Source organism: Schistocerca serialis, chromosome 1, assembly GCF_023864345.2.
Source record: "Schistocerca serialis cubense isolate TAMUIC-IGC-003099 chromosome 1, iqSchSeri2.2, whole genome shotgun sequence".
NCBI lineage: Eukaryota > Metazoa > Arthropoda > Insecta > Orthoptera > Acrididae > Schistocerca > Schistocerca serialis.
Window position 1 is genome coordinate 599,357,386 of NC_064638.1, and position 24,738 is coordinate 599,382,123.

The 24,738-nt window shown below is 39.1% G+C and overlaps 1 protein-coding gene across 1 annotated transcript in view; it reads left to right on the forward strand.

Moving 5' to 3' along the window:
* LOC126477064 (lethal(3)malignant brain tumor-like protein 3) overlaps nucleotides 1–24,738 on the forward strand; it is an 81,758-nt gene that overhangs the window by 13,973 nt on the left and 43,047 nt on the right. The window contains exons 4-7 of the mRNA XM_050103589.1: nucleotides 1,169–2,355; nucleotides 7,260–7,553; nucleotides 16,207–16,393; nucleotides 16,525–17,024. Coding sequence (XP_049959546.1) covers nucleotides 1,169–2,355; nucleotides 7,260–7,553; nucleotides 16,207–16,393; nucleotides 16,525–17,024 — 2,168 coding nt within the window. The remainder of the gene's footprint in view (nucleotides 1–1,168; nucleotides 2,356–7,259; nucleotides 7,554–16,206; nucleotides 16,394–16,524; nucleotides 17,025–24,738) is intronic.

Below are 24,738 nucleotides of genomic sequence, written 5' to 3' on the forward strand. Positions count from 1 at the left end.
CATCAAGCAATTTTCTTTTATCTTTGTAAAATGCAACAAACTTAAAATTAAATTATGTGACCGATGGAGGTATACCAAACTAGGACTTGAATTATAAATTTTGCTTTCGTAGTTAATGCTCCGTCAACTAATTTTAACTCTGTTGCACATCTTGTTAATGTACCAACACATTTAACTGCTCAATTTAATGATTTTTTTTCCAAATTATATTCCAAATAATAATATTTTTTTGATTAAAGAAAACTATCCCATTATGAATGACATTACATATAGACATATAAAGAGGGCTTTTAAAGCTCAGAATAATGAGTTGCAAAATTTTGAAAACCACCGATTACAAAATCCTGCGTATACTCGTGTACTGGACTTTGACTAAAATATCCTGTGTATTATGTGTAGCTGTCAAATCTAACCATGTATTTCACAGTGGTTTCCTATGAACATAAATTTTGGAGGAGCTGGCTGGAGCGCAGTGGATGTATTTATCTGATACCACAGGTGTGCACTTGTCACTCAGCTGCCCAAGTGTAGTCACTTTTGGTCTCTAGTGAAGTAACATCACATTCTTCTTCACTTTCAAGCTGCTAAATTCAACCTCGACCTCAGGATCACTATAGTAATCCTTTTTTTTGTTGCCTAAACAACAATATAGAAGAGAGTCTGAAAGCACACATTTTGTTGTCACGTATCCATTACTGCACACAGTATAGATGATATCTAGTGGCAACTATTTCAACAAAAACATGATAGCCAAGCTGCAAATGTAGTACCAGACGTGCTCTTGCAGCCAAACACATAACTATCAATGCTGAAACAGATATAAGCAGGATTTTATTTTTGCAAAGATCGGGTCTTAAGTTGCTTGAGTATATTCAGGATTTTAAGTTTCTATCAAAATATTAAAAATGAGGTAACTCAGAGTTGTATGTTAAGTGGTTAATTACATGTTCAGTTTTCTGTAGATTGAAAGTTTCATTCTGGAAATGTTAGTTGTGAGGGGACTTCCTCAAAGATTCTTTACATAAGACTAATGCTAAAAGAATATCAGTGATCTTTATTGCTTGATTATAACTACATAATTATCTTCTGACTGATTGATGGTAACATGTGTGAATCTTTGCTTTTGGATGTTGTTTAATAATTTCATTGTTGTTATCATTTTTTCCAGTTCTTCGTGATTCTTCAAAAGTACTACCAACCACGCCAACACTTCAACCAGCAACAGTGAAGCCCAATGGCTTGCTGATACCTGAAGTTACATCCAGTACACTAACTTTAACTCCAGTGTCTTCAGAAGCACACACCCAATCTGTGCCAATAGTGACCCAGCAACCAGTGATACTTCCTGCACCTCCTGTGTTGCAACCACAGCAGCCAAGACCAGAGCCATTGGCACAGCAACGACAAAGAGTCCAACAGCAGCAGCCTCAGCAGCAGCAGCAGCAACAACAACAACAACAACAACAACAACAACAACAAAAGCCACAGCAATTGCAGCTTCTACAACACCATCCTCAAAAACAGCAACAAGTGGTACAACTGCAACCAGAACAGCAGCAGCATCTACTTCAACAGCAGCAGAAAGTGAAACAGGAGCAGCAGCAACTACTTCAACAGCAGCAGAAAGTGAAACAGGAGCAGCAGCAACAGAAATTAAAGCAGGAACAGCAGTTACAGAAACTTAAACAGGAGCAACAACAGCAACTGCAGAAGTTAAAGCAAGAACAGCAGCAGCAGAAACATCAGTTAGTTCCCAGCTCATGTGCTATTGCTGTTGTTCCAACTACTGGGACAGCCACAGTCATTTCTGTTCCTGCTGTTGTCACTTCATCTCATGGGACTTTATCTGTTGTCCCTAAGCTTAAGGAAGACAGCACACGTATTAATACTGTTGTCACAACTGTCACAACAACTAGTATCACCAGTGTTACAACTGTTAGCAGTTCAGCCTTGGGAACCGTACCTGCTGCCCTCAAAGCAAAGGATGATAGTGGCTGTACTGTAACTGCAGCAACAATAGCTGGAACGACTGCCGTCATCACTGTTCCTGTTTCTGTTAGCCCATCTCCTCGTTCTGCATCTGGTGCTCCAAAGATGGTGGAAGATAACACACGTACTTCTGTGCTTGCCACGAGCACTGCAACAGCTTCTCTCATCACCATTCCCAATGCTGGTACAACACCTCATGCAACTGTATCAGTTGCTCCTAAGATGAAAGAAGATAGTGTACGTACAACCTCTGTTCTCACAACTGCTGGGACCACCATCATCAGTATTCCTGCCGCAGTCAGTCCATCTCCTACCACAGTATGTGCAGCTGTAAAATCAAAAGAAGACGGCACACGTAATACACAGGTGATGAGGCATTTCTCAGAAGTAGCTAAACAATAACTATTAAACTTTTTCTGTAATTGCATTGTTGATTTGTTTTATGTAATGCATGGATATCATACATAAGGTTATTTAAGTTCACTGTTCTGAACTGAATAACACATTCCCAATTTAATGTTCATCCATTAAAAAAGAGAAGGTAGGAATAAACTAAAGCAAGAGCAACCTAATGTAGGCTTACATGATCTATAACAAGAAGTAAACGCTGTTATGAGCTGCTTCTAGGGCTGTATTCACGGGATGAACCAGACTGACACTGAAACACATATGAGATCTATTACTGAACTTATTTTTCTTAATAATTGTTCAATTTCTACATGTAAAGCAAATGGCTACTTTTCACTTTGCATGACTTTTTAGTTCTGTAATGTTTCTCATTTGATCTTGAAGGCCGTATGTAGTTAAAAATTCTCATGTTTTTACACGTAGCCGTGTAGTATCCAAGCTTCTTAATAGACTACTTAACATTCCATAATTCATTATAAGACATAATGAAAATGAAAGCTCCTAAACTAGCCACAGTGAGGTAATATTTTTAATATTAAAAATATATAACCTCATTGCTGATAGTTTTGGAGCTTTCATTTTCTGTATGTATTTTAATGACATATACAATGCTGCAGGCACAACAGAACACAAAATATTTCTATAATTTGTTGTGGTTGTTGTCAGGTAATGGTATTTGTAGACAGACATTCACTTGATTTACAAATCTTTTATTGAAAACCGGCATTAGAGAATAACTTAATGTTTGCAACATTCTAGGCCGTATATTAGTGGGAATGGAATTAACTGGAGGTACAAAAGAATTTTTGGAATGTTAATGTCACTTCTTTCAGAAGTAAATGTGGGTTACTGAATTTCTTTAATGCTACAACCACAAGCTGACAAGATTCTGCATGGGCGCAGTGTAGCATCGGGAGGAGGGGTTACTGAATTACCAACGATGGATGTGGATGTAATGCTAGGCTCACATGTAACTTTAAAATCATCCGTGAATAGGAAACTCCAAATATATGTAAATTTTCCCTCAACAAGTCATTTAAATGCTATGGTCTTACAGTCGCTCATATTTTACCTTATAAAAGGCAGGCAGTTAATTCTTGTCCATGCCCTACATTTAAGTGGAATGCACATTGTGTATTCTAAACTAGTAGCGGAGAATGTTCTATAAGTTAATGCAAGAAGAGACTTTCCTTTGGATGGACGTGACATTTCACTCAATTGCTTTGTAGTTGAGATGAGAAACAGCAGATGCCAAAAATACAAATATATTTATGTAACAACAGTGGAAATTCCTGTATGTGATAATATGTAAAATAAAGGAAAGGTAGCCACTTAACTATAGCTCACCAATGTGTAGGGCATAGAAACACTAAACCAAATACAGTACTTATACTAGCTTTTGAGCTCTTGCTCTTTCTCTAGAAAAAGTACGCACATTCATGACACACCCACACAGACATCCAAATGCTTGCAACTGTGGCTGTGGTGAGACTGACACTATGTCTCAGAATGTGAATGTGTGTACCTTTTTCTAGAGAAAGAACAAGAGCTCAGAAGCTAGTGTAAATATTGTATTCTGTTGATCGCTTCTGTGTGCCACACATCTGTAAGCTATAGGTGAGTGGTTTCCTTGAATTTATTTTACAAATTTATTTATAAATGTTTTATTGTCCAAACTGACTGATATGCTAAATCTTCCATAAGACAGTGTGCCTTGTTGTACCTAAATGTTCCTTTTTGAAATTTTCATGTTTTTACATGTAGCAGTGTAGCATCCAAGCTTCTTAATAAACTACTTAACATTCCACAATTCATTATAAGACATAAAGAAAAAACTGCATAGGTTGTACAGATGGAATGAATTCTGGCAGCATTTTCTAAAATAAAGAGTATTGTTATTCTGTTGCAAACGATGCAGTTGGTGAGTCTGTCTATGAATTTGTAGTCATGATATTTTGAAAAGGATAGTTACTACTCACAATGTAGCAGATATGCGAAGTTGCAGGTACATGCAACAAAATAACTGTCAAACAAATCATTCGGCCAAACAGGCCTTCGTCAGAGTAGATTACACACACACACACACACACACACACACACACACACACACACCTGTACCTCTAGTTAAAGAACTTGAGGACACCTTTCCTTCACAGGTGTTTGGACTATGGAAAACATCCATACAATTATATGCACTTCAAAGCAAGCCGATTTGTTGAATTTCATTTGGGCTAATGAATAAATGAAATCCGGTGAGTGTGGAAATAGGAACATCAAAATATCCATCAGCATACCCAATATTGTCATTGACAGGAAATGATGGATATTGAAGCTGAACTGTTTTGCGAACAACAATGGTATGCAATAATCTCGTACAACATCCAGCAGGAATACGAATATTAACAGGGGATCAACACACAAACAGTACACATGGTGATTCATGTTGACAGCAATAATATTCTGTAATCATTTCAAGATACTGAAGACATTGTTTGACAACTGTTAGATCACAAAGCAGAAAGTATTTTTTTGTGTGTATAATACCAAAAAAAAAAAAAAAAAAAAAAAAAAAAAAAAAAAAATTTGCAAAGCAACTTCTCCTTTCTTTCAATGATGTGTACAAAGCAACAGCTAAGTCATTTCCACATCATCTGAGAGCTTTTGACAAAAGGAATTCATTAAGTAGTATTATCAGTGCAGGTTTTCATTAAATCTGATGGGAGAGGTGTGACTGTTACCACAGAACCCCATGTGTCACTCTGCTGGCTTGCTTCAGCCACTGATACGCACCAGAAATGTTAAATGTTCTGAATGTTGCTCGCCCAGCTCACATACATACACAGCTCAGCTGGCTGCCAGTATAAACGTGGTGTAAGGGAAGGAACCCTGTAGGCTAGTCAGAAACAGTTGCATTTAGGATAAAACTATGTTGCACTAAGCAATCAAAATTATCTCAACCTACACCTGACATTGCAAAATGAGTTCCAGACTCTACTGATATGATATCAGTTTTTAGCAGAAGACCTTATGTTTTACACAGTAAAGCATGTGGTCAGCATATTATAAGTTCACTGGTTATCCACATACTTGTTGTTAGTAAACATAATAGGAAAGTAAGGTAACCTATAGGTAACATCTTTAAAAATATGCTATATACTTTAAGCAAAGCAGACAATCCAACATGTTTTCGGACATGTGGGCTGTTAGCCAAGATCTTGCATTATAACTGTTATTGCAATTACTATTCTGCTGACTTACATTTTCAATAGATCAGCATCATTTCTACCTCGTTTTCATCGATACACATTTTACTCACACATACTTTCAACTAGAGATGGTTGACTGAAGGGCCAGTGTTCATTTTCCTTGTGTTTCTGTTTGTTTGCTGCCAACTCGAGCAAGTGGACGAGTTTTGTTATTGCTGGTACAAGCGCAGTGCACTACTACAGAAGGGTCAAAGTCAGTTTTGTGTGACAGTTTTGCTAATATCATATTTATATGAAAGTACTCTGTGATAAATTTTTCAGCAGGAATTTGGTTTCTGAATAAAGACAGTTAGAGTGCTATTTAAAAAAGGCTTACTGTTGTTCATGTCTTCACAAGAAACAAAGATAAAAGGAAGATAGTCATGCTGTTTAATGTTCCACTGGTTACTAAATAACTTTACTTTATAATTTTATTTTCCTTCTGAACAAGGTAGTGGAGACTCCAAAAAATGTAGTTCAAGAAATTCCAATTTATTTTAACATATAAATATTAGCTCATAAAAGATTGTACTATTATAGTAGTGTTGCTGAAACTCAAATGTAATAAAGTATCCCATGTAAGACATCTTTTGTAGTGGTAACTGCTGTTGTCTCCTCTGCTTTGATCAATATGAAAGCTATAAAAATCTGGGAAACCAGTTATTCTAACTACGTCATTGCACTTTTTTTATGCTTTCATGCCATTACTGAATAATTTCTCATTAACAATATTTGTGTAAGAGGAATGTCTACTAACTAGTTTTGAAATAAGTAGCATTTGGAACTGCATGAGGAACATACAAATTAGAAAACGTGGTTAGTTCTTAAAACTTTTGTATTGTTCAGTGAGAGATCAGACAAACTAGCCGAGGAGGAGAGCAATTGAACTGGAGAAACTAAGGATAAAGGGCCTAGTATAAATTAAGACTTTGTCTATGTTAACAGCTAAGTACATGTGGGGGACCCAAAGCCCATCTTCACACAGGGCGGTGTTGAATACAGTTATCATGCTATACTGAACAAGACCTAAAGGTCAACTAGTAGATCTCTTGCAGGTCATGGCTACATTGGCTGTGTATGTTCTGTCAGTGCTGAGACTAGGGTTTATGCTACTGTTAGAATTCGTGGAGCAGATTTTACATCAGGGCTGTTCCTAATGGTAAGAGCCATGAGCCATAATTTGATATGTTGTAGTTTGTAGCAGGCGGGAGGAGTGGAAAGGAGTTTTGGAACAGTGGACCCTTGGTGAATTTTGTTTTATGGGCATTAAAGCCTTGGCCTTGGACCACAGCCTAATGCCCATAAAACAAAATTCACCAAGAACTCAAACACCATCCACGAAAGCTTGCAGTGTAAATTCTCTTGTCACGACCTGAACTAAAGAACTCACACTTGATGTGTCAACTGATTATTGTGTTTTACAGTCCAGATTAGTGCAGCTTTATCAACTTGCTTATTTCATAATTCTTACTCATGATTATTGATATATGCTGTTGTTAGAATTCACTCTAAAACTTTTTGTCACGTAAATTTTTATCTCTTGATCAGTGTGACAAATGTAGGCACAGCCCAGTAAAAATTGTTAGTTTAAAAATAAATTTAAATTTTTATCCACAGGACCTAAACCGTTGCTTGCAGGAGGCAGTCGATTCATTTTCACCACCCCATGTTCAGAATGATGAAGTAACACTGATAAAAGTGGTCAAACCAGATGGGCCTGATGCTTCCCCCCGGCCTGCACAGTTGCCACAAGAGGATGATGTCAAAATAGAACTCGTGAAGCAGGATGTCACAGTGAGACAAAGCCAGCCACCAACTCAGGCCACCGATATTGACAGTGATGACTTTGATCCCATGAAAGTTCTTGAATGGAAGAATGGAGTTGGCACTCTACCAGGTAGTGACCTTAAGGTGAGTTTAACACAGTTTCTTTATTTGACTTGTTTCAAGTGACAGTGACAGCTGTCACGGTTTTTCATGTATTAATATTGTTAGAAATTCAGATACAAAACTTACATGTACACTGATACGCCAAAGCCTTGTGAAGACTGGCCACTGTGATGCTGGATGCCCCCTGGTCGGATTGCAGCCATGTGACGTGATAACAAAAAGTATGTAAGTGGGGCAGACATGGACGAGGGACCAACTTAGTGAAGATATGGGCTGCAAATGAGGAAGTACATTGGAATAAGCTACTTTGACAAAGAGAATGTTATTATTATGCAGAGCCTGTGAATGAGTATCTCAAAAACGGGGAAGCTGGTCAAATGTTCTCATGCTGTCTGAGCATCTATGGAAAGAGGTAGGACATTGAAGCTGTCACTAGGTGCTAAATAGTTGGACATCCATGACTCTTCACAGAACATGAGGTTTAGGTGCTTTAAAGTAGGATAGATGGTGATCTGTAATGTTTCTGCCAAAAGAACACAATGCTGGTGTATGCACAAGTGTTTTGGAGCACACCAGTCATTGTACATTGTTGAACAGTGAGCTCCGCAGCAGACCACTCCTGTGTGCTCATATGTTGACCCAACGCCACCATATTATAATTGCAGTGGGCACGGGACCATTGGGATTCAACCATTGATCAATGGAACTGTGTTAACTGTTTGGGTGAATCATGTTTTGGTACATCAGGTCAATGCTCTTCTCCACAAACACCATCATTGAAGTGAATGGTGGCTCAAGACTTGCAGTGTTCCTTGGATGCAGGCTGTTGGGAGTAGTATTATGTTACGGGAGACATTCTCCTGTCCTTGCATGGGAGCTTTGGTAGTAATCAAAGACATGCTGACATCTGTGAACCACCTGCATCTCTTCATGCTTGATGTCTTCTCATCTTTCACCAATACAATTAGTGTGTCTGTGTCAGAACCATGCTACAGTGGTCTGAGGAGCATAATAGTGAACTCATATTGATGTCTTGGTGACCAAATTCACATGATGTAAATCCTATGGAACCGATCTAGGTCGCTATCGGGCACTATCACCATGTTCACAAATCAGCAGCCCGTTATTTACCCAAATTACATGTCCTGTGCATAGACATCTAATGCCACACGCCTCCATAAACCTACCAAGAAATTGTCGGACCCCTGATAAACAGAATCAGTGATGTATTTTCTTCCAAAAGTGGATAAACAAGCTATTAAGCAAGTGGTCATAATGTTATGGCTAAACAGTGTATTTTACCTCTCAATTATTAACGTGCAGCTTTGTATTTTGAATTCTGAGCATTTGTTGCTGGGTCTCTCTCTCTCTCTCTCTCTCTCTCTCTCTCTCTCTCTCTGTGTGTGTGTGTGTGTGTGTGTGTGTGTGTGTGTGTGTGTGTGTGTGTGTGTTCAAAGAACATAACACAGGAAAGTTGGCTTGAAATGCGAAACAAAAGTCGTAAGATCCACAGGTTAAAAAGTATTTTTACATAATAATTGCACTGAATTATCAAGAACTCACACTGAGAAGTGGCACAGCAGTTAGCACACTGGACTTTCATTTGGCAGGCTGGCCATCCAGATTTAGGTTCTCTGTGATTCTCTAAATCACTTCAGGCAAATGCCAGAATGGTTCTTTTGAAAAGTCACAGCCAATATTTTTCTCTAATCTGACCTTTGCTCAATCTCTGATTACTTCATAGTCAATGGGACATTAAATTCTTGTCTTCAGGAGATCACAGTGGTGTCAGTTACAATTAGCAAAACTTTACCTGAATTACAAACAATGGAAAATCCAGGAGGCAAAGCAGCCAGAGACAGTGATCCTGTGTGTGTGAGTTTGTTTGTGTGAATATGTGTGTGTGTCTTTTGTCTATTTCAGAAGAATGCTTATTGGTTGAAAGCTTACTTGTTTAGCAGCCTTCTTGTTGTGCCTGTCTGTGTTTCGACATTTCCACTGTATGGAAAGCAGCACTTTATCCTTTTCATAATTTTGCCTGAATTTCTTTTGATAAGAATAACATAAGAAACATAACATATAATTGCTCTATGTAGCAACTAAGAAGAGATATTTCAGCATAATGTTTCTTTTCTGTCACGTGTACCTGAAGTTACAAATATTAGCTAAATCAGTAATAAATTGAAAATACAAAAGAGTATCTGTAAGCACTCACTTATATAACATAATCCCATAAAACAAGTATTTTTACCTCCATCAGAAGAAGAATTTCTGTTATTACACAATGAAAATTGTTTTTATACAGGATTTTATAAAATATGAAGATGTAGTAAATTGAGCAAAAATTATGACAGAATACAAGCAAAGTATAAAGTGATAAGTGTAAGAGGATGTCAGAAATGAACAACACAGCACAATAAATATGTTTGAGTATTTCTGTGTTACTTTTTTTTAAAAAAAAACTATGTTTTGTGAATGAGCACTGCCTATAATACAATAAGATACAAACTTAATAGTCAAAAACAAAGGTGTCATTTGGAACTTGGCAAGCCGTCACACCATCCCATCTATACGATTTATAGGATGGTGTGCCATAAAGACACATAATGATATTAGGTCACCAGTGTATGTACTAATGAAACAACTGGACTTTTGTGGACTATTGCAAGTACCAACTCAGAAATTCATCATCATTTGTGAAAATTTTAAAAGTGGGAGACTGAATGCAAGTTATGTATTGATGATTTAAGTTGTCATTCACTGGTCATGAGAGTTCTTCTCCAAGAAACACTCTCTATATTAAAACAAGGTTTTGATTTCATGTGTTAAGCTTGTTTCATTATTAGTTAGTGATGGCACACTTCTTGCATTAAGGAAATTATTATGAATAAGTTGATGGGGTTCCAGTGGGCTCTTGCTGATTGAAGTGGCACTTTGAGTCATACTTGAGAGGACCAAAATTCAGTTCCCCAACCAGACATGCAGATTTAGGTTTCCAGTAGTCTCCCCTTATCACTTAAGGCAAGGACCAGAATGCTTCCTTTGGAAAGGACATAACCAGTTTCTTTTTCTAATTGGAGCAAGAACTCCATATCTAATGACTTCTTAATCTTCCTTTCTTGCTTCTTTCCTTCTATTGGGCTTGCCTCAGTAATCATTTGAATGCTGACCAAGAAAGGTATCAAGTCTGTCTTCGAACCATCTGCAAAAATAAGAAATCTTCTGGACCTTGTGAAAGTTAACCTAGGGCTTCTTATACCCAAGACTCTCACATTCTGTCCAACCAACTGCAAATATAAGAACTTTGTAGACAGTGTGAAAGGTAACCTCAGGCTTCACACACCTGCAGTCTTTCGCATCCTTTTCGACTGTAGAAAATCTTACATTGGACCAACATGGTGATGTGTCTCATGACACTCTGAAAATATGAAATATGTACAATATAAGACTTGAGCCAGAAGACAAGTCTGCACTGTCTGTCTGAACATAGTTTATGAGAGGAGACAAAAACATCATCATACTGCACAGTATGGGTCTTTGGCGTGTTTCTGCAATTGTTGTGGAATAATCATAATGAGATTTAATGGATCACTGCCACCAAGTTCTAGATGATGACACTATGACAGACTGGCATTTTGCCAGGAGGCAAGAGTGCAGAATATGATACTCTTAAACATGTCTACGCCTTGGGGATATATGCAGGCTGTAGCACAAAGAAGATTTTGTTGAATTTATTGAAGTTTTTAATAACAAGAAATTTAGCACAATTCTTTCTATTCTTGGAAGTCTTCATTTGTACACAGTTTTGAAGGAAGGAAGATTGGCTTCTACACTATGTGATCAAAAGTATCCGGACACGCCCAAAAACATATGTTTTTCATATTAAGTGCATTGTGCTGCCACACTGCCAGGTACTCCAGATCAGTGACCTCAGAAGTCATTAGACATCATGAGAGAGCAGAATTGGGCACTCTGCAGAACTCCGTTGTCAGGTGATTGGGTATCACTTGTGCCATATGTCTGTTCATGAGATTTCCACACTCCTAAACACCCATAGGTCCACTGTTTCGGATGTGATAGTGAAGTGGAAACATGAAGGGACATGTACAGCACAAAAGCGTACAGGCCGACCTCGTCTGTTGACTGACAGACCGCCAACTGTTGAAAAGATTCATAATGTGTATTAGGCAGACATCTATCCAGACCATCACACAGGAATTCCAAACTGCATCAGGATCCACTGCAAGGACTATGACAGTTAGGCAGGAGGTGAGAAAACTTAGATTTCATGGTCGAGCGACTGCTCCTAATCCACGCATCATGCTGGTAAATGCCAAATGACACCTCGCTTGGTGTAAGGAGCGTAAACATTTAACGATTGAACACTGGAAAAACTTTATGTGGAGTGACGAATCATGGTACACAATGTGGCAATCTGATGGCAGGGTGTGGGATGGTGAATACCCAGTGAACGTCATCTGCCAGCTTGTGTAGTGCCAACAGTAAAATTCGGAGGCGGTGGTGTTATGGTGTGGTCGTGTTTTTCATGGAGGGGTCTTGCACCCCTTGTTGTTTTGCATGGTACTATCACAGCACAAACCTACATTGATGTTTTAAGCACCTTCTTGTTTCCCACTGTTGAAGAGCAATTCTGGGAAGGCAATTGCATCTTTCAACACGATCGAGCACCTTTTCATAATGCACGGCCTGTGGCGGAGTGGTTACATGACAATAACTTCCGTGTAATGGACTGGCCTGCACAGAGTCCTAACCTGAATCCTATAGAACAGCTTTGGGATGTTTTGGAACGTCGACTTCGTGCCAGGCATCACCGACCGACATCAGCACCTCTCCTCAGTGCTTAACTCAATGAAGAATGAACTGCCATTTCCCAAGAAACCTTTCAGAACCTGACTGAACGTATGCCTGCGAGAGTGGAAGCTGTCATGAAGGCTAAGGGTGGGCAACACCATACCGAATTCTAGCATTACCAATGGAGGGCACCACAAACTTGTAAGTCATTTTCAGCCAGCCGTCCGGATACTTTTGATCACATAGTGTATGTCCCGTCGACATTGAGGTGATTAGAGATGGAGCACAATCTTAGATGGCATCAAGGATGGGGAAGGAAATTGGCTGTGCCCTTTCAGAGCAACCATCCCATCATTTGCCTGGAGTGATTTAGGGAAATCACGGTAAATCTAAATCTGGATGGCTGGACGTGGGTTTGAACCATCGTCCTCCCGAATGTTAGTCCAGTGTGAACACACAGTTTTCATGTATTGCGGCTTGTCTCTGAAATATGATGCAGACGTGATTTCTAAATGAATAAATGAGCTGCAAGAACAATAATACGAAAAAAGACGTGCACTTATAATTGTACAGATAAGGAACTGAGCAATAGAGAGACACTTCAAAATGCTCTCGATTGCTGTATCTCATTAATGATGCTTTGATTCTTTAATCAGTGTGCGTTAATGCCATTGGTGTTGTTTGCCCTCCCTCTTTTGAGAGTTCGTGCTTGGCACACACAGAGCCCAAAACTATTGCAGCACATTCTTTTTTCTTTCCCTGGCTGCATTTCCCTCACCCTGCCCCTCCCTCCCTACCCTTGCTCCTTCCCCATTGCCCCTCCCTTCCCCTCTCTCTGTGTTCTGACTTGTATAGACCTGGCTATCCACTTAGTTCCCTGTATTGCTTGCAATTTTGTTTCTTCTGCCTGTCCTCTTTCATTCTTTTTGGTATTTAGGTCCCCACTTGAGGTCTGACCTGGACTTCTAAATTTTCTGTTTTTAGTGTAATCCATTTGTAGAACATCTCCCTCATCTTGGGGTGCAGACCTTGCCACTCTTCTCCATCTCTACCGTGCTCTGGTCCTGTCCAGACTAGTTTATGGTAGTCAGGTTTGTTGCTCAGTGGCTCCTTCCACTCGGCAACTACTTGACCCTGTTCATCACTACTTGACCCTGTTCATCACTGTGAGGTGCATCTGGCTAGTGGTGCCTTTCGCACGACTCCTGTTGACATTATTCTCACAGAAGGGTGATTCTCCCTCTACAAATATGATAGAGCCAACTCTTGGTTTCTTACGCAATCACCATTTGCCAAGTCCCTGATCATCCCGTGACCCTTTGCAAATGAGGCATGTCTGCCTCTTGATTATTGCCCATGGGTGGGATTGCTGGTTGGAATGCACCTCACTTCCCTCTATCTGGATCTCCATCTCCACTCACTGGAATGCGCCCTGTGTATTTCCTCTAACACCTACCCTTGGGTGGTGCCTAGACCATGGATTAGGACCGACCTATTCCAGGGTCCTAAGGTCTCTGCCATTCCAGTGGTTTTCCAGCATCTTGTATATGCCATCTTTGCAGAGTTCCAGGGTGCCACCATCTTCTACACTGATGGTTCTAAGATGATAGATAAGGTGGGATACACCTTCATGTCTCCTACTGGCTTAGAACACCATTTATTGCCGGGATCATGTAGTGTGTTCACAGCAGAGCTCTTAGCCATTCACAGAGCCCTCCATTCCGTTTCTCAGGCCTCCCTCCACACTGTGTTAATTTGTACTGACTCAATGAGCAGCCTGCAAGGTATCGACCAATGCCAGTCTTCTCACCATTTTGCCTCTCTTACCCATTACCTTTTCTCTGCCCTTTGCCATGTCACCTGCTCAGTTGTCTTTCTCTGGGTCCCAAGTCAAATGTGCATCCCAGGGAATGAACTGGCTAATGATTTCGCTAGGGAAGCAGACCCCCCCCCCAAATTCCATTTCATGATTCCAGCTGTAGATATGCGGATCTATATCATATCTCTCTTTTCCCAAAAGTGGAATGACATCTGGTGCGCTACTGCTCACAGTAATAAACTCCACATGATCAATGAGTCTACTGCAGTTTGGCACTCTTCCTTCCACTCCTCTCGTAAGGCGTTCACTGTCTTATGCTGTCTACGTCATATATTGGAGGAATGTTCCCTTCTTTTGGCCCTTCGTCCTAAGTATCATCTTCCAGATTCCTTAAGTTTAATATTGGTAGATTATTCATGGGTGGTTGAACTCGTCCTCAATTTCCTTCGTGAAAGTGGTTTATATTTTGAGATATGAGGTTTTGCTTTACTCCTGGAGCAGGGACAGGGTGGTTGTGGTTGGGGCCTCTCTCCACATTTTCTCGGTCTGGGACCCATGACCACTCCCCCTTATCTCTCTGTTTTCCCATTTTTTAAATTTGGACTACCATTTTATACCTTCTACTGTGTGTATTTTAACTTCCTCATTTTATAGTTTGATCCTCTCCACTTTTAGTGGACGCTCTCTCTTCTGTGTGTAACTTTGGAATCGTGGAACTGATGACTTTGCCGTTTAGTCCCATGCCCCCTCAATCAGTCGATCAATCAATCAATAAAATAACCACAGTTTGGTGGTGAGCACTTATGCACATAGACAACTCATTGGTTGCCACCCCTCCTCACTGAAAACTGCATAGAGACTGGAGCATTGTAGACACTTGACTATTTTACACTTGACCATAACTGTTACAGGACAGGAAATACGTGACTGAACTGTGGGATGAGGTGGTGGATTGGCTTATAAGACAGGTCTTGCATGTTAGTTATCCAACACTTATGATGCAGGATTCAGAGCACAGTTGACATAGGCATGGACTTGTACACTGTGTAGATTGGGTTATTGATGTAATTCTGATTTGTATGTGTGTGTGTGTGTGGGGGGGGGGGGGGGGGGGATAGTATTTTTGATAGGATAACCCTTACATTGTTTGCTGAACATGAAGGCCATTACCCAATTGTGACCAGCCAGTCACAAATTCAACCATCCTGTTGCTGAACATAATGCTTTCCACAACACCAATTACTTCTGTAGGTGCTTCAGTATCTGTACTGTTTGGATCCCTCTGCCACGCTCACACCCTCAACAGCACATCTTAACTGTGTTGAAGGAATTGCCCAACCTCCACTAGTCCCCTCCCTACCATATTACATCTACTCTCACTTTTCCTGACCTCTCATTTTCCACATTACTTCTCCACATTCCAAACCTTACCTTTGGCCTCCCCCCACATTTGTCCCAAGCCTTACCCTTTTAATTTTATGAATGTCACCATTTTGAGTCCAGTTTGGATGTTTATGTGCGAGAGAAAATGAACTTACAGTTGGAACAAGTATAATAATTTGAAAGCTCATAGTATCTCTATACTGTTATGTTTTTTTCTGTACCATCATTATTCAGTGATAGGTTAGTGGTTGCCTTTCCTTATTATTTCATGAAAGAAGTTTTGTGTAACATATTTTGCCATCACTTGTTTTTAAAATATATTGATTGAGTAGTTGCGTTTTCTCATTCTACGTATAATTTCATTATTACAATACTGTTTGATCATGTTGTAAGACTAGCCAAACAGTCATAGCAAGGCTTATAATTTAGCGACTGTGGGTTATTTCAGTTGATGTAATAAGATTAAAATTTCAGAGACATCAACAGACTGCTTTGTCACTTAAGCAGATAAATTACTGTTAGTCTGTTCTCATTTCTGTGGTGACACTTGGTTAAAAAATTGAAATTCTATGCTTCTGTTCAACTGCAGCCATTTTCTTTTGTAATCCTGCTGTCGAAGTATGTTAAGTGTAATGAGTGTGTTGTATAATCTCTTTCCAGTTTCGCATGAATGAATTTGGAATTATGGAGATGATTGATGAAGATGACTGTGAAAAGCTGAAGCAAGACTGTAAATCAGCCCCTGAAGCTCAGGAATGTGAAAATGCTGAACAAACATCAGCTACAAATGATTGCTCTTCCATTCTTAAGGCTGTGGACAAAAGGGAGGAAAAACATTCCAGTACCAGTAAGTGTATTCAATACACACATTGTTTTTCTAAATTTAATTCATTCTTTTATGAAATAAAAGTAGTCAGTAAGTAATTTAGTGTTTGAAGAATGGAAAGAAATGTTTAATGATACTGTTTCTATTTATAGCTCCCTCTTTACAACAGCAAGTCGTACGTCCTCCCAAGAAGGAGAACCCATCTGGAGGTAATTCAGGACAAGCAGCGGATGGAGGCAGCAGCAGTAGTGGCACTGATGAAATCTATTGTTGTGAGGGATGTGGCTGTTATGGATTGTCAACAGAATTTGTCTCTTCACGGTTCTGTAGTGATCTTTGTGCTTCAAACTTCGCAAATAGGCGTGCTCAGCAGAGCAAGCGTGAACGTGATTTGCTTCTACTCCGTTTGCGGCGACGCAAGAAGCGTTTATTGCAGTTAATGCAACAGCAGCAGTCGCAAAACTATGCACGGCATCGCCTGCGACCAATGCCTCGTGATCGTCAGTTACTTCAGCATTTACAACATCATTATGCTCGTGCTGTGCAAAGTGGCATGGTGTCCAGTACTGCAAAAGAAAACTGTGAAATAGAGATATCTGCACAGCCTGCGGCCAAGTCTGATGAAACAGCAGATGATGTATCAGATGACAAAGTATGTATTTGAAATCACAGTACACATTACTGGATTTTCATTTAGAGTAGTTCTATTTTTGATGCTTATAAACCCCATTGGAAAGTGGTGCTTCCTGAACATCTTAATTCATCTGTTTTTGTATCTTAAAAAGATGAAGGCAACAGCCACCATCTCACTAATTGTTCGGTTGTCGCGCAAGTTCATGGCATTTTCCATAAGTTTAATAAATGCAACAGATACACATAACAGACTTTAGTCATCAGTAATATATTCTACATCAACATGTACATCTATATAGATACTCTGCAAATCACATTTAAGTGCCAGGCAGAGGGTTTATCGAACCACCTTCACAATATCCTGTTATTCCAATCTCGTATAGCTCACAGAAAGAACGAACACCTATATCTTTTCGCACGAGCTCTGATTTCACTTATTTTATCATGGTGATAATTTCTCCCTATGTAGGTTGGAGTCAACAAAATATTTTCGCATTCAGAGGAGACAATTGGTGATTGGAATTTCATGAGAAGATTCCATCGCAACAAAAATGCCTTTCTTTTAATGATGTCCAGCCCAGATCCTGTATCATTTCAATGACACACTCTCCCATGTTTTGCGATAATACAAAATGTGCTGCCCTTCCTTGAACTTTTTTGATGTACTCCATCAGTTCTATGTGGCAAGGATCCCACACTGCACAGCAGTATTCTAAAAGAGGACGGACAAGCCTACTATAGACAGTCTCCTTAGTAGATCTGTCACATTTTCTGTGTGTTCCTTCCAATTTAAGTTTGTAATTCAGAGGTATTTAGTTGAATTTATGGCCTTTATATTTGACTGATTTATCGTGTAACTGAAGTTTAACAAATTCCTTTTAGCACTCACATGGATGACCTCACACCTTTCGTTACTTAGGGTCAACTGCCAATTTTTGCACCATTCAGATATCTTTTCTAAATCGCTTTGCAATTTGTTTTGATCTTCTGATGACTTTATTAGTCGATAAATGACAATGTCACCTGCAAACAACCTAAGACGGCTGCTCTGATTGTCTCCCAAATCGTTTATATAGATAAGGAACAGCAAAGGGCCTATAACACTACCTTGGGGAATGCCAGAAATCAGTTCTGTTTTACTTGATGACCTTATGTCAGTTAGTACAAACTGTGACCTCTCTGACAGGAAATCACAAATCCAGTCACACGACTGAGACAATATTCCATAAGCACGCAATTTCACTATGAGCCACTTGTGTGGTACAGTGTCAAAAGCCTTGCGGAAATTCAGAAATACAGACTCAGTCTGAAATCCCTTGTCAATAGCACTCAACACTTCATCCAAATAAAAGAGCTAGTTGTGTTTCACAAGAACGATGATTTCTAAACCCATGTTGACTGTGTGTCAATAGACTGTTTTCTTAGAGGTAATTCATAATGTTCGAACACACTATATGTTCCAAAATCCTGCTGCATATCGAAGTTAATGATATGGGCCTGTAATTAATTGGATTACTCCTACTACCTATCTTGAATATTGGTGTGACCTGTGAAACTTTCCAGTCTTTGGGTATGGATCTTTGGTAGAGCAAATGGTTGTATGTGATTGTTAAATATGGAGCTAATGCAGAATTTAAAATTTTCCTGGTGAACTAAATATTCAAAAAGATTTCGGGCTTGCAGCCGGTCGTCGTTAGCTTCCATCCACGATTTCGACTGGACAACTGCCAGCCATCCTCAGGTGAGCCATCGAAGACTGGCGAAGACGCCCTCCATTCCGTAATATATAGCGTGCAGCGAGTATTCCGCGCATGCATCAAAATCATTCTTCTAATTTTCACAGGATGTCATGTCATGCCCTCCACTAGCAAAACTAGTTATTTCAATAGGTCATTTTCCTGTGTTTAAAATACAGTTTGGTTTGTTGTTATTCAGACTGCTTATAACATTTAAATAGCATTTACCATCAATATTATCACAAAATATCTCTTATTTTTAAGTAATTAACGCTTAAAAACCATTAAATATCAAGATTTGGTCACGTGATCAAAAATGCATTATGTTCCTCCATGGCAGACCTTCAGTGCACACTATCACTGTTCGTTTTTGGAGCATCACCTGCAACCAGCTTTGCGAAAGAAGCGGCAACACTTTCTGCACAACCCACCCATCATTTTGTACGACAATGCACAGGCATATACAGCACAGGCTGTGGCTGCTCTGTTCGGCTGATGGGACTGGGAAGTACTGTACCATCCACCATACGCCCTAGACTTAAGTCCTTTTGACTTTGATTTGATTCCGAAGATGAAGGAACCACTTTGTGGCATTCGCTTCAGAACTGTTCCAGAGATTCGACAGGCAGTGCACCACTCCATTTGCACCATCAACAGAACAGGCTCTGCTAACAATATACTACACCTTCCACATCACTGGCAATGGGTTCTACACAATGCTGGTGACTACTTTGAAGGACAATAACAGGTGCAAATATGTAACTCTTTTGTATCGGTTGTGAATAAATAGTTGCCATTATTTAAGTTTCAACTCTGGTATATTGTATGTAGTGTTAATGCATTCTGTGGAACTGACACACTCTGCATCACCAGCAATTCATAAGGTGCACTTCAGAAGGTTCGGTGTAACTTTGTGAATCATCCTGTATTTGCTTCTTCTGACTTACCGGGGCAGAGATAGTGTGACATTCTTGCTCACTCTTCAGTTTGCAGACCTGTTAAGTAAATAAGTCTATGATCACAATCTGACAGCTTACCCTCCTTCACACTTTTTCCTTCCTTTGCCCCCTCCAATCTGTTGCACTCCCAAAACACAATTTATTCGGTAATACAGGTCTATTGCACTTAGGTATGGTACGCACATTTCATAATTGTTCTTTCCTCACATTATTCCACAATAAACATTAATTTTATACTACTTAATCTGTGATTTTTCCATCCCTGCATCGTGGAAGCTGTTAGTACCAGAGAATAAAAATCATAGAACATTTTGTGTTGAAAATTTAATTCTGTAGAGGAAGACTTTTTGATAGAAGTTGCAGTTTTTGAGCTATTTAAGAAAAACAAAAACTTACCTTTAGACGCCCCCTCTACCACACACACACACACACACACACACACACACACACACACTCTGCAACAGTCAGGATTCTTAGTATGTTGTTGATTCCATTCCCTCCTACCACTGTAGAAACATGTATAGCCACACGAATTTCCTCCCCTACATTTTCTTCATTGACTGGACTAAAAGGCCAGTGCCACAGTGAGATTTATTGAAAAAAAAAAAAACTCCAAGAAAACATAATTCACCCCTGAAAAATTTGGTTTACAAAAAAGGAAATATCTCAATAAAAGTTAACATATTTTAGATTTTATCACAGGTTTGTTTAGTAAAGGCAAGAGCTTCACAGAATACTGATTCAATTCCAGTGGTGTACACTTATGGAGATAAGCCTATGGAGTGGTTTGCTGTTAAAATTATGAGCAAGTATGTTTCAAGGAAAATTAAATAATATATTAAATGCATATATTAAATGACTGGAGAAATTTGAGTTCATGTGGAGGCGTACCAACATTTCTTCCTTCTGACTGTTCATAAATCCCAAACGAAATGAGAAATGCCAAATGCCAATGATATGCAAAGTACCCTCTGCACTCTGCAACACATCTGGTATGCATAATATAGATGTGAACAAGGGTGGGGGCGGGGGGGGGGGGGGTGGGCTATGGGGTATGGAGTATCATGTTACACCGGATAAAATGACTTCAGAAATCAGTGAATATATTGCTTCAACAGATTCAATCATTTTTTTATAATTATGTAGCAATATAGGTTGCAATGTGTTTCAAACACATTTTAACAAAACAATTAGAGCAGCAAATAGCTTACTATCTAAACTAATAAATATCATTGAACTTAAAATGGGCACCTTATTATTTATTAATATAAATTAGATGTATATTAATGTACGAGTACCACTTACAATAATCAAGAAAGATAAATATGCTGGGTATGTCTACCAACACGTGAATTGCTGACCCCAGACAAAAACTTCTAATCGCCAGACATCTGGGTCAAATCGTATTATTTTCCTGGGCACACACACATTCTGTAGACACGTTTTTACCCTGAACTCCAAAACAGTTACCAAAAACTACTTTAAGCAACACCAAATTTTACCAATTTGACGGTGGAGGACCCCAACTCTCCTTTTGTTAAGTGATATTCCATTCCTCACCCCCACCCCCCCCCCCCACCCCCACCCCCTACCATTGCCCCCACCCCCACCCCCGTGACCGACTTCTAGAATCACCCCTGGATGTGAAATGTAGTTTGCTTTGTGGTAAAAATATTTCTGTCAGTCTGTGAGGTCTTCTGGCTTTAAGTAGTTCATATATCTGATAAGGTTGAGGTCATGTGATGATGAAGACATGAATATTGTATTTGAAGTGATAAGATTTGAAATTCCCACAAAGCTGTAATTACTTTGCGTTCTTATAGTCACTTCAGATGAATAACAGAAAATTTCACTGAAGGAGACCGCAGCTTATTCTTTCCCATGCAGTTGTTCGTATCACAGGTTGGCTGCATCAGTCCTGTTCTATTTCTCACAACCTCTTTGGGGGTGCAAAATCATAAAACAATGTTCTTGGGTATCCATTATACAGGGTGCTCAGAAACAGTCTGAAAAGCTTCTAGGGTGTTGCAGGATAGGCTTTGCTGAGAAAAAGAAATTTAGTACATTGTGCTGTTTCCAAGTTGATTAGCACTGAAGGTAGCCAATCAGGCTGTTGCACTTTCAGACTCAAGCGGCCTGCCAGATACAGTTGTATCAGTTATTCTCATAGTGTAGATGATATCACATGAGACTGCTCAGCCTTAGACTCACATTCAGTCCTTACTGCCAATCCATGTCCAATATTTATATAGCCCTCATGTTCTGTTTTAGGAAACCAAAGAACACATTTGGTGTCACCATCGGTGGTGGACCACTTGAATTCGTGCACACGATGCTAAGTAACTCAGAAACAAAGCAATGTATCAAATTTTTTTCCTTAACAATTATTTCTCAGCACAATCTACCTTGCAACAGCCTTTCATGATTCTTTACTCATACTTACCTTCATTTTATTACATCATTTCTTCAATGTCGGAATCAGTCACTCTTCATATTTCCCTACTCAAAAAAATAAATGTATCTGCTCTAAAACCGAACTGAATCTGGGACCAACCCATCCAAAATATATTTTTTTCTATTAAGAAAAGTATAGCTACCACTCATTTCATCCGTTCTCAGGCCATTTAGGTTCTATGTTTTCACATTGTTATTCATGAACTCAAAGTGTGTAGTCCATCCCCAAAATCTTAACGAACGTATGCTGCATTTTATTTCATGTTCTTCTTTCCTTAAATTTTGATCCTCTTTCCATTGTTATGACAGTTTGTCAAAATGGGCTGTCTCATTTGGGTGACCAGCAACTAATTACAATACCTACACTTACAGTGTTGCTTTCCAGCCACCTAATCCTTTTGCCCCTAGAAAAAGCTACACTGTTTAGTAAGTGCAGTTTGCTCCACATAGCTTAGTTGTCAGGCATTTTACCCCATTATCTATAATTTTTATTCAGGTATAATTAAACACCAGAACCACAACATTTGGCTAGTCAGGTTGTTCTGCCATGTTTATTTATTTATTGTATTTCTGGAGTTCCATACCTAAATCAGAAAGAATGAAACCCTTAGAGAGTCGCTTTGTTGTCTGTCTGTGTGACTGTTAAAAACCTCTTCTCTCAGGAATGGGTAGACATATGAAGTTGAAATTTATGTCACATATTGAGGACTATGATTACTTGGCAGCGTAAAACGTTGAAGGTTCTAAGTCAATGCAGTTAAAAGATATGACAATTTAGGTCATATATTTTTATACTTACAGATGCTCATCAAAACCTATAGGGTACTTTCTATTGACCTAGACTCATGAAGTTTGGCAAGTAGTAATGTTACACAGTACAAGTAAAGGAAAAATTCCAAAAATTGTTAAGTTGTAATTATATTAGACAAAAAAAATTTCTTTTGTCATTTGTTGTGTGACGTCAAATTTGAAATTAAAACAATCAGTTTTTCTGCGCTTAAGATAACTGGGTCACAATGGTAAAAACCAAACATCAGACAAGGAATTACTTTATTGCTCATGTGACATACCTGTAATTTATCCATCATCAGGTATCCAGGAGTGATCACAATACATACTACTTGGATTGCCATACCTAAGTGTCGTAATCACTCCTGGATACCTGATGATGGATAAATCCGGGTATGTCACATGAGCAATAAAGTAATTCCTTGTCTGATGTCTGACTCTTGCCATTACGACCCATTCAGACTGAATGGAGAACTGCTGATTATTATAATAATGGTTGCCTGCCTCCTGCACGACTTTGTCACATTCATATTATTAAAATTGAAACAACCTCAAAAACCTTGGAATCCCTGGGACCGATATCTCACCAGCATCAGGGTCAGTAATGGGCAAGAACAGTCAATATTCTCAATTCCTGGAATGAATAACTGTCTATATACATAATTAACTTTGTATAGAACCCTCAGTACGTGAGCCCAACTCGCAAATGTCGAATTTTTTTTTATCAGTGCACCCATAAATTCTTCATTTTTTATCATTATGTCCATAATCAAGAAAGATAAATATGCTGGGTATGCCTACCAATACATGAATTGCTGATCCCAGACAAAAACTTCTAATCGCCAGACATCTGGGTCAAAAAGTTTACCTTGATTTGTGAGTAGTAGAGATATAAAGATGGTTTACAAGCAGTTGGATTTAGACTACAGGCCATTCCATCAGCGGATGAGATTGGAGAGGTGGGTGAGGTCAAGACATTTGGAAGCTGCAGTGTCATGTAATGAAGAGAGGAAAAATGAAATGGGTGACAAAAACATGAAAAGAAACAGATAACTGTAAGAAGAAGTCAGTGCTTGCCTCATTGTTTGACAGAGAGAACTGATCATACATTGGTGTTTTTTGATGCCATGGAGAGGGGAGGAGTGGATAAGGAATCATTTACGAATTAGAAAAAGTGAGTGCTTTGAATTTTTCGTAAATACAGTGGGGTATTGAATTGTGTGCAGAGTCTAGGGTAGCTTGTTTCATAAGTGTACAGCAGTAGTGGGAAAGGACTTTGGAAATGTTTTTGTTTTATAGGTGCATATAGCTGGAGTGCTGTATAAGTGAGATCTTGTGTTGTGATTATGATGATATAATAGGTACTTGATCTGTGATGTGAAGTATATAGAGACTTGCATACTGATATGCTGCTGGATTAGGCAGTGTCTCATGGACACACAAGTTGTCTGGTTGTAATTGTTCTGACTGGGCATGCGAGGCACTAATATGTTAACTATTCTTTGTCAACACTACTGTTAGGATGACTGGATTCCACAGCAAAAGATATGATTAAAAAAAAAAGGTTGGCCATGTCAGGCCTCCCACTTGGCAGTGAGTTTCTTTGTGGTGAAGAAGCTTACAGGAACTAAAAAATGTGATATTACATGCTAGATATATCATGGTCCTAGACTTGGTTGAGGGTTAAGACTTAGCATCTCACTAACAGCATACTCTGTGGTGATGAAGCTCATGCTCAGTTGAGCATAGAGGGAGAGAAACTTCCCAGGAAACTTTCTGACATAGATTTTCCACT